Below are 10,818 nucleotides of genomic sequence, written 5' to 3'. Positions count from 1 at the left end.
CCTTTCATGCATCCCCTCACCACTGCAGGGGGGAAGCAATGGGGATGCAGGTGATGTGGGGAGCTCAAGCAGTTTGCCCCCTGCTTGTGCCTGTCTCTCTGCCTCCTGCCTGCTCCCCCCTCAGCCTTGAGGGCCTCCTCTTTTCCCTCTGTGTCCTGCTCCCAGCCTCTGCTCCCTCCTCCCCCACCTTACCTTTGCTTTGTGCCAGCAGGCTCCATCCCTGTCCTAACCTGGGGCCAAGCCGAGGCCCTTAGCAGCCTTGCAGGTTAAGCTACGGGCTTAAGCTGGGGCCAAGCTCAGTGCCCCAGGCTGCAGCATGGACAGAGCCTACCAGCGTGGAGCAAAGGTAAGGGGCAGAAAGAGAGGCAGGTAGGGAGCAGAGGCTGGTGTGGCGGGGGGATAGCAGGGTGCAGGGACAGTGGGGGCAGGGGGTGGAAGGGCAGGCAGCAGCTGTAGCTTTGGCCGCGACCCTGGGTAGGGGCTGCAGCCCAAGCTGCAGCAGCTACTTGTTTTTCCTTCCCTCACAGCACCCATTCTTGTACACAGTTCTAATATGAGGGACTTCCCCACCATGCTAAATGTGGGGGGGCTCATCTAAGAGTTGAATAAATATGATAACATAGTGCCTTCTAACTCTTTGCTGGCAGTATAGACAGGATTTCCAGCTCTTGAAGGCGTTTCCTGTAGGGGTGCACTGATAGAGATTTTGGGGGCCAATGCCTATATACAGCTGATTTTTTTTAAGGAGGCATATTGGCCAATACTAATTCTATTTCCAATACTGATTCAATTTCCTCCCTTCACACCCCTTCCCTCCCCCTCCCCTTCCACCACAACACACTTACCAGCTACAACAGCTCTCCAAGATGCTAAACTGTGCTCCTTGCTGCCTGCATGCTTTGCTGCAGCTGTGCGCACGTTTATTGGCCACATTGGACCAATTTCCGTTACAGCCAATTTTCTTTATATTGGTAGCAATCTGATATTGGACCAGTGTATTGGTGCACCTCTAGTTTCCTCTATAGTTCCAGAGACATGAGGGGAAGGTTGGTTCTTTAAGAGTTTTATTGACATTTTATTCCTTTCCTTGTACCCTTTTTTTCTCTTTGTTGTAGTTGGAAGAGCTTCGGCAGCGGGTGAGGGAGCTGGAGGACAAGGAGAAAAAAGAGAGTAAAAAAATGGCAGATGAGGATGCCTTACGCAAGATTCGGGCAGTGGAGGAGCAAATCGAATATCTGCAGAAGAAGCTAGCCATGGCCAAGCAGGTGAGAAGAGACTGTGGAAATGCCCCTTTAGTAGGAGCAGCTCTGTCAGCCAAACTTATCAGGGAATGGCTAGAATCAAGATCCTCCCATATGTGCAGCCTCCAGCAATGATGTCCCACCTTTGCCCCCATCCATTTACAACAATATTGCCAGAATATAATGAGGCTAGTGGGAGGAAAGAATTACTTTCATGTAACACTGAGATGGTGTGAGCCTATGATGCTGCTGCGGAGGTAATGCAGGTCAAGTCAGTCCGTGGGGCAGGAGGTTTCTCTTAAAAATAGACTTGATTCACAATTCATTTGATTTTATGCACCGCTCATACAATTTAGAAATGCCATATTTTCTTGCATATTGCACTCTCCAGGTTATAATAGGCGCCTTGTTGTTTTTGAAAGAAAGAATGGTTAAAAAAAAAAAATCTTTCCTTGTAGTAAGTGACTGAGTACCAGCAGCCAGGGAGCTGAGCCAGATCGTTGTTCTGTTTCCTGTGGATTGCTGCGGATTTTAACTCTGTCAGCATTGCCCAGTAAGGGAAGAACCTGCTCTTACCATATTTCTCACATATAATATGCACTCTAATTTCCAGCAGCTGTTTTGGGGGGAAAAGGTTGGTATTGTATGTGACAAGATAGACTAGTATAGTATGTATAACATCTGTAGTAAAACACAGGTAGTAAATGCTTTTGTTAATAGAGACCATCCCAAATTACAAAACTGGGTCTACATGAGGGGAAGTAGATTGCCATCATTTAATGCCTATCTTTGTTCCCTTACAAGATGAAGGGACATCAATATATAGGGCAGATCTTTGATATCTCCCACCTTTTCTGTTTGGTGAGTTTTTTAAAGTAGTTTAAGAAAATCCCAGAGACTTGAATAGTTTAGGAGTTCATTATAAACTACTGAGATATTGACAGCTGGCCCATCAACTTGTAAAGTAATGTCTTTAGGTCAAATTCATATCAGGTGACTGTTCCATGAGTCAGTTGTATCTATCTTGTGCCTACTGGAGGAGGGTCTATATAACGGTTGGCTTAAATTTTCACCTTCGTTGTCTTTTCCAGTAGATGTACCACGGGATATAGATGTCTGTGGAAATTACCATCTGCCCCTTAACGGAGTGCAGATTTCAAGATACATTTTCTGTGGTGGGAAGAGTTTGTTCTCAAGCAGTCTGCTCTGTCTTTCACTTGCACTAAATTCTGTGTCCTAAGATAATGAGGTGCTTGAACACAAACAACCCACCCTTTTGAGAAGGGGAAGAGAGATTGCACTTACAAAGTCTGTCTCTCTCCCAGGAGGAGGAGGCCCTGCTTTCTGAAATGGATGTCACAGGACAAGCCTTTGAGGATATGCAGGAGCAGAACATTCGCCTGATGCAGCAGCTGCGGGAGAAGGATGATGCCAACTTCAAACTTATGTCAGAACGTATCAAGTCGAACCAGATCCACAAGCTGCTGAAGGAGGAAAAAGAGGAGTTGGCAGACCAGGTCCTAACCCTGAAGACACAGGTAACCAGAAGGCAGGAGAGATTGGGATCTTCTCTCACAAATCAGGCCTTTCTGCTTTCTAGACTTCAAAGAGCTCTTCTGACATTGTGTAAGCTTCTTGGATGCTTCATTGCAATCTCTTACAGGGTAACTCAATGAATGTGAAATGTCTTAGGCCCTCAAGATTTTAATTTCATTGTGAAATTGGGGTCTGATGAATTTTATCACAGATGGCAAAAATTGTGCATCCTGGCATGCCATATGCATCTCAGGACACTTGGTTTTGAGGATGTTCAATCAAAAATGTCACATCCTAATCATTTAGGAGGGAGGTGTAGCTGCCTGCAGTGGACTGCCTAAGCAGGGAGAGTGAAGGATAAGACAGCTTCCTGATAGCCAGCTGCCCCTTTCTGGTATGGGTGCAGCCAGTTGCACGGGCTCTGGTAAAAGTCCACAGCTCAAACAGCTGTAAATTAGGAAGCTCTCCAATCTATAGCCCACATGCATACTGGTAACTGCTCACAGCAGCCCTTAGGGGCTCCCACTGTGCACTTATGGAGCTAAGTGATTTGGAAACAAGGAGAAGAGTAACAAACAAAATAGCAGCAGCATGCACAGTTCTGACTACTTCTCCTTTCCTTTGTAAGGTGGATGCTCAGTTACAGGTTGTGCGGAAGCTGGAGGAGAAGGAACACCTGCTGCAGAGCAACATTGGCACTGGAGAGAAAGAGCTGGGCCTCCGAACACAGGCCCTTGAAATGAACAAACGCAAGGCGAGTGACAGCTCTTAGATGATGAACTTGCAACTTCTTTATCTTGCTTAAGGTGTACACTTGATCTGTTCTGTGGGTTCTGAGATTCCTTGTGGCCACATCAGCATGATACACAGCTAAGGAATTCCAAATAGTGCTCTAATTAAGGCACAGTAGACCAATCCTTTGATAAAGAAAGGAAGAAGACAAGAATAAGAAAGAAAGAAAGGACTAAGACAAATCAATACAGCTTCATGAAGGACTGATCAGAGTACACAGGATAAAAGAAAAATTGAAATGGGGAAAGAAGGGAGACAGCCAAAAGAAGATAATTAGGGTCAGTTAAGGCTTACAGAGAACAGTTCAGGATGGTACAGAAGTCAAACAAGCTCAGGGGAATAAGAAGAGCTTGAACAAATATATCCAGGGGCAGTAAAACAAGGAGGTCTGTTGAAATTAGATTGATCCATTTGGGTGATTGCATCTGCCCTCCTTGTTTTTCACTCTTGTCAAGAAAAATTTAGGAATAAAACAATTATCCAGGAAGGCAGGTAAAATATTATTTTTTAAAGAAGTAATGAAGAAATTATAGGGAGCATAAGTCTGCAATGTGTTCAGCCCTTTTGGATGTTAGATCCTATGGTGTCAAGGGAATTTTGCTAACATTTATTGGCTCAGTGACTTTTTTTAAATGATGAACAAATTAGCAGGGTATTGGAAGTTTAGGGGGAAAGTAAATTATTTACTAGTTTTCATAAAAGTAAAAAGGTTGATCCTGACAGTTCTATCTTTAGTTTAAATCACAAAATAATCACTACCTATCCATAGATAGTAGGGCAATGGAGTTATGAGGTTAACAGTGTCTGAAGGGTGTAAGCACAAAGGGGATGCATTGGTTTTTTTTGAGAGGTGTACAGAAGTACAACTAGGGTTAATGGGATTAAACTGAAAAATGGAAACTTCAGGCTGAATCTCAAGACCTTGAGAATGAAATGTTCAGTTGTTGGATGGGCCCTGAAGAGAAGGGGTGATAGTCCCTTTGCTTGGAATGTTTAAACATAGATTGGAGACAAACCCTAAAGGCTCTATAAGGAACAGTATTGATGGGGAGGGATGGAAGAATTTCCATAACGTCTCTAATTTCTGTAATTCTCTGATCATTCCTCCAATAGGCAATGGATGCAGCCCAACTTGCAGATGATCTTAAAGCACAATTAGAACTGGCCCAGAAGAAGTTACATGACTTCCAAGATGAGATTGTGGAGAACAGTGTAACAAAAGAGAAGGACATGTTTAACTTCAAACGGGCCCAGGTACTGGCCATGTACCACAAACCCTCTCTGGTCTCTCAAGTCATACTGCCTATCTTTGAAATTGTCCAGTTTCTGTGATGGCTACCTCTGCTGTGAAAATGTTTTTTTCCAGCTTCATTTTGTCTCCAGCTCCAACCATACATCATCTTGGCCTTTTGACTCTTACCCCACCTTCTGTAGTTAGTACCTCACACATGTCCCAATTTGAGATCTTGGCTATGGCAAGCCAAAAGTATGCCAGTACAGTTGATATCTGATTATGTGTATTATTTAACCACTTTGTTTTTGTGAGAAGCCATTATGCAGTGCAATGAAAGAGAGAAGGAGAGGGACAGAAGTTCTCAGTAGGCTTTCGCTAGTCGCAGTAGGGGCCCCTTGCTCCAGTTATGTAATGTACCTCAAAGTAGAAGCTTTGTAAACAGATGATCTAGATTCAGTGACTTATTTTCTGGTGTTTCGTCCTCTTGCAGGAGGACATTTCCAGGTTGCGTAGGAAGCTGGAGACCACAAAGAAACCTGATATGGTGCCCAACTGCGATGAGATTTTGATGGAGGAGATCAAGGATTATAAGGTGGAAAACATTTTCTGTCCCTCTCTTAGTTTTCTGGTCAGAAGGGCTGCTCAGTTTTAATGTTTGTGCAGAAATGGACTTCACTAGCCTATGAAGGCCTTAAGGCTGGAGGAACCACCTTCTCCTTAGAAAGAGGGGAAGTCCCACCTTCCATGGTTAGTAGTGCCTGAGACACCTCCTCAACTTCTGTCAAGTGTGATGGTATGTGGCCCATAGGCCAGATCCAGCACACAGTGGGGCTTTGTATGGCTGGTGGCTGGTCTGTTGGTCCTGCCTGGTATAGGCACTGTCCGCCTGTGGTGTGTCCCAGCCCCTGAGCACACAGCAGGCCTCGGGCAGCTCCACAGCTGGACTGCTTTTCTAAGCAGATCAGATGGTGGCAACTTCTTCCATCTGCTGCCACTGCTGGCCCCGCCCCCCAATACCTGTGGGGACCTGTATCACAGCCCTGATCCAGCACGTCCTGCACGTGCTCTGGACTTGCCTGTTCATGCTAAACAGTGGCAGCGGCAGCAAACAGGCAGAAACTGGTGCTCAGCACAGGGGAAAAGCAGCCCCTCCCCCTTGCTGCTGCCCGGCACTCCCTGCTACAGTCGCCTGGAGCCTATTCTGGGCTGCCCTGTGGCTGCTCTGCTCTGTCACCGCTGCCCTCTGAGGCAGCCTGGAGGTGGCATTGACAGCAGTGGATGCCACAGGGCAGCCTAGCAAGGGCTCGGGGCAGCTGTAGCAAGGGGGAGGGGCCACTTTTACCCAGTGCTGAGCAACAGTTTCCGCCCAGCTGGTGCTGCTGCTGCCACTGTTTAGTGTGAGCAGGCGAGCCCGGAGCATGTGTGGACTGGGCCAGGGCTGTGTAGCAAGTTCCTGCTAATCCGCTCCCGTCGGGGTCAGTCCAGAGCACGCACAGGGCAGGCTGGGGCTGTGGAGCACTGGCAGTGGTGGGGAGGCACCACAGGGTGCACAGGCTCCAGGCTGTTGTGGGGCGGGGGGTGATTGCTGTCTGGCTATGGGGGGCCTGCGTGGGGGGCTGCCATGCACATTCCACATTGCCCACAAACCCTTCCCTGCAAACCCTACAACAACCTTCTTCCCCACACACAATCATACACTGCACAAAAACCCACCCACCCCATCTCCTGCATCCCCCACAAACCCCACACCTGCCTCACCCCTCCCCACATGTACCCGCCACACACACACCCACATACCTCTGGGGAGAGCCCCATTCTGCTATACACACTCCACCACACACATGCACCCATACCCCCACACACATACTGTACAAACCCCATACCCACCCACATCCACACATACCCCCCAAATATATAAGAGTAAGACTTTATTTTGAGCTATTATGCAATCACCTGTATATACATGACACACACACACACACACACACACGCACACACACACACACACACAAAAAGCAGGACAAAATTAAAAAAAAAATTAAAGTATAGTATTGTGGATGTTTGATTTTTAGTCTATAATTAGGGTTTTTTTCCAGTTCCAAGATGGGAAACCCCCTTCCCAAATGGAGTACTTCTAGGGTGAGGGGAGGGACTTCTGGTGGCAAAGGTCAGGGGTTAGGGGCAGGACTTCTGGTCCCAGGGGGGTGGCAGGGCACCTTTCAAGGGGCAGGGCTAGCCTTGTGGCTCTCAACAGCTTTCCAAAACTCATCAAGCAGCCCTGCAGCTGAAATAATTGCTCACCCCTGGGTTAGGCTCTCACTAGTGCATCTCTATCCTCTAGGCACGCCTCACCTGCCCATGCTGTAACATGCGCAAGAAGGATGCCGTCCTCACCAAGTGCTTTCACGTCTTCTGCTTTGAGTGTGTGAAAACACGCTATGACACCCGACAGCGCAAGTGCCCCAAGTGCAATGCTGCCTTTGGTGCCAATGACTTCCATCGGATCTACATTGGATGAGTTGTGCCCTGGAGGGACAAGAGAGGTGTCTCTCCCACTGACCACCTAGCCTCTGTGTTTTCTGTCACCAGCAAGGCAGTTGCTCCTTCTCTCCTCCAGAACAAGTGACCCGAGACTGGGGAGAGGAAAGAGGCAGGTTTGGGATCTTGGCGCATCTTCTCTTCTGATCTGTCTTTTCCTTTCATCTTGCTCTTAGTTCTTCTATGGGACCTCCACTCCACAGTGGTCATTCCCATCCACCTTCTCCGCCTTGCTGAGCTGGAGTGGCTGCTGTGGAGTGTTAGACTATCTAACTGAACCCTGGCCCCAGAGATGAAGGGAACTGCCCATGACAGCATAGGGAGAAGTCTGAGGCCTTGACTTAGCAAGTCAGTTTTGGCTATTAAATATGCCCTATCAAGGTCATTTTTTTTTCTATTTAAAGTCTTTTATTCTGCTCATAGGAAAACCATTGGAATGTGGAAACTTGTTTACTTCTCCTCTGTCTGTGTACATGTGCTGGTGGTTGTTTCTGTAGAGGCACTTGTGAAGCCTGAGCAAGCGCGTGCCATTTCTAATTATTATGGTAGCATTGTTCAGCCGGAATAGCCTATAAATTAGAGGCCCTGATGCAGTCAGGAATTTTAGCCCATCAGTAGTGTCGTCTCTGTAGGGCGACTCCTGCTTGAAGTGAGGCATGTGGCTAAGCACCTTTCTGAATCAGGACCAGAATCTCCAAGGAGGCCAAGGCAGTGGAGAACATGACTCCTCCCCACCCCAAAGGCAAACGCACACCTTGATACCCAGAAGGAGAGAAAGAGAAGTGCAGGAGAATCTTTGACAATATCATTCCATTTTGGCCTTGATGAGCTGTGGACAACTTTCTGCCTCCTCTTATCCTGGGGCTTCACTAGGATTGTCCTTATTTTCCTAAAGACTATTTGTAGTGGTTACTATGATGCAAATTTGCTGCAAGGACTAATCTTGTACTGCACAAACTCCAATAAAAACTGTGGTCCAGTTTGCTTTTCTGTTTTTATGTCCTTTTTTGTAGTTATTTTTTTCCCTAGTGTTAAAGGAATTTTATAAAGCCCTAATCCGGTCACAGACAATGGTTTTTATTTTTAAAAAAAGCCTTTTTTTTTTGAAGTAGAATGATAAGTTTGCTTCTTCCAGTGATCTAATACAAAGAACAATTGACGGTAAGCACTTTATATCCTTGCCATACATTTGCTATGCTAGCCCTGAGATGTTCTGTCTGTCAGGCTAATTCATACAGTAATTTTTCATGCCCTCGAGTAAATGTGCTAAAATACATTTTACCTTTGATCCGTGAGGGAGTGTTTGAAGTCACATCTATAAAAGTGAGATTTAATCATTGTGGAGGGTGATAGCATAAGACCCCAGGAATCCATCATTCTCTGTTCACAGAGTAGTTAAGTCAGTAGCTGGAGCACTTCAGCAATCCATCATAGGATTTTAACATTGACCTTCTTCTTGAAGTGAGACTACTTAATAATAATTTACTACTAATAATGTACATGTCTCTAGCACAGTAGTTCCCAACCCGGAGTCATGACCCAAATGAGCGTCAAGGGGGCAATGCTGGCAGCGTTGCACAGAAAAGACAAGCCACACCATGTGCTGGGAGCTCCCCAACCCCCAGGCCAGCACTGCTGCACTCTACTCCCAGCAGTGGGGCATGAAAAAAAAAGGTTGGGAACCACTGCTCTAGCACCATTCATTTCACATCTCTTTACTAATGTTCATGAATTAAACTTCATATCTTTTTTGATGATAAGAAAGAAAAGTGTCCCTGCCCTTCCAGTGGGGAAACTGAGGCACTGAAAGGTTATAAACTGTTTAAATTCTTTCACACAGGTTGCAGTGAGATGGAAACAACGCACTGTTCTAATAGCAAACCCAGCCTTTCCCCCCCCTAGACTATCCTCCCTCCCCTAGAGTATCCTGTAATTAGAAAAGTGCATTGTTTCCATCTCACCACAGCCTAGGTGCATGAGTTTAAGCAGTTTACAACCTTTCAGTGACTCAGTTTCCCCACTGGAAAGACAGGGACATTTTTCTTCCTTATTGTCAAAAGAATTATGAGGTTTAATTCATTAACACTGGTTGAGATGCTACAGACATGTAAATTATTGGAAGATAGTATTTATTAACTAGCTGCACTTTAAGAAGGAGGTGAAGGTTGAACATCTAACCTACACACAACTAACCTATATGCAAAGAAAACTCCCCTTAGTCATTAACAACAAACTTGTTGTCACAACCAGGGTAAATTGGATTTGAACTGATATCCTAAGGAATAAAGGTCCACAGGCCTTTCATAATGTCCTGTGCCAATTCATAATTCTTTTAAAACAGTGTATTTAGTTGCACAAGTTATAAGGCAGGATTCTAGGACACCTGTACTGGGAGGTTTTGGTCTTTGTCTGATAGGGGAGCAGCAAAGCAGGGTATTTGAAACTGGGTGTTTTTTTGTTTCATGCTCATAGCTTGGAAATTCACTTCCTCCTTTGCTTGGTGGATAGTAAAAAAAAATTAATTGGCTGAAAAAATCCTCCTTGGGTGGATTTGAGTCCTGAAGCAGAGTTTTGGCACAAATAAATATTGAAGTTAAAAAAGTGACTGAAAATGTCACCATGGAGCTCTATATTTAGTTGTGCTGCACCTTGTGTATCATGTTTGCTGTGATTAGACTTTCTGATGATGCTCTTAAGACTCAGCCCTGCAAACTCACCCTGAATTCTGACCCAAAAGCCACATTTTCTTTAGATCAGTACTAATGAAAAAAGCATTTGCAGACAACCTAGCTGACAATTTTGTTGATGAATGATGTACAGAAGAATCCACAGGCACGCAAATACAGTTAAAAGATTTAGGGCTAGATTGTATTCTACTTATTAGCTGTATTGCTATTCCATCTTGTTCAAATCCCTGAGAAGTGTGAATGTGCCTATTTTTGTAAACAGTCATTTTAAGATTGAGTCATGAACAGGAGGAAAGAGGAGGAATTATTGGCTTTAATAATTTTTCAGGCATTCCAGAATGGAATAAGGTCACATTTGGGCAACCAAATCCACTTAAGTAACTAATGGGTAGAGTAAGATCTAGACTTTAAAATGAGCATATATTGCATAAGAAAGAGGCTTTTATGACTGCATACCAAAATGTTTTTTGGCCAGTTTAAGCAGACTTGAAAAGTTAGACTGCAGTGAACAATTCAGCAAGTAAGGGTAAGCGTGATGGGCAAAACGCATGGCCACAGTGTGTGCATATGAAAAATATGGAATCTGGCTGGTTGGCTGGAGTCCTATTGCTTCTCTTGTGGGGGGTAAAAAATCCTGAAAATAGTCTGCTTTCCCTGATGGGGGGGGAAAAAAAGTTTTGCTGAACATCCACATTTGTGACAGAAAACCAATATTTTTGATTCTGAAATGCTTTGTGATGCTTCAAGGAGTTAATGCTTGGTGGCCTCTGGTGCCAAGCCTGCTTTGAGC

At 45.3% G+C, this 10,818-nt stretch overlaps 1 protein-coding gene across 1 annotated transcript in view; it reads left to right on the top strand.

Annotated features, from left to right (window-relative positions):
- Positions 1–8,324, top strand: part of RNF20 (ring finger protein 20) — a 23,323-nt gene extending 14,999 nt beyond the window's left edge. Inside the window, exons 16-21 of the mRNA XM_019555162.1 lie at positions 1,116–1,265; positions 2,567–2,779; positions 3,406–3,531; positions 4,683–4,823; positions 5,294–5,395; positions 7,145–8,324. Of these exons, the coding sequence (XP_019410707.1) occupies positions 1,116–1,265; positions 2,567–2,779; positions 3,406–3,531; positions 4,683–4,823; positions 5,294–5,395; positions 7,145–7,321 (909 nt within the window). The 3' untranslated portion in view covers positions 7,322–8,324. The remainder of the gene's footprint in view (positions 1–1,115; positions 1,266–2,566; positions 2,780–3,405; positions 3,532–4,682; positions 4,824–5,293; positions 5,396–7,144) is intronic.
- The last annotated feature ends 2,494 nt before the right edge of the window (positions 8,325–10,818 follow it).

The sequence above is a fragment of the Crocodylus porosus genome, unplaced genomic scaffold (assembly GCF_001723895.1).
Source record: "Crocodylus porosus isolate Cpor-Errol unplaced genomic scaffold, CroPor_comp1, whole genome shotgun sequence".
In the NCBI taxonomy this organism is placed as follows: domain Eukaryota; kingdom Metazoa; phylum Chordata; order Crocodylia; family Crocodylidae; genus Crocodylus; species Crocodylus porosus.
The sequence above is the reverse complement of the archived record's forward strand: the minus strand, read 5'-3'. Positions and strand labels throughout refer to the sequence as shown.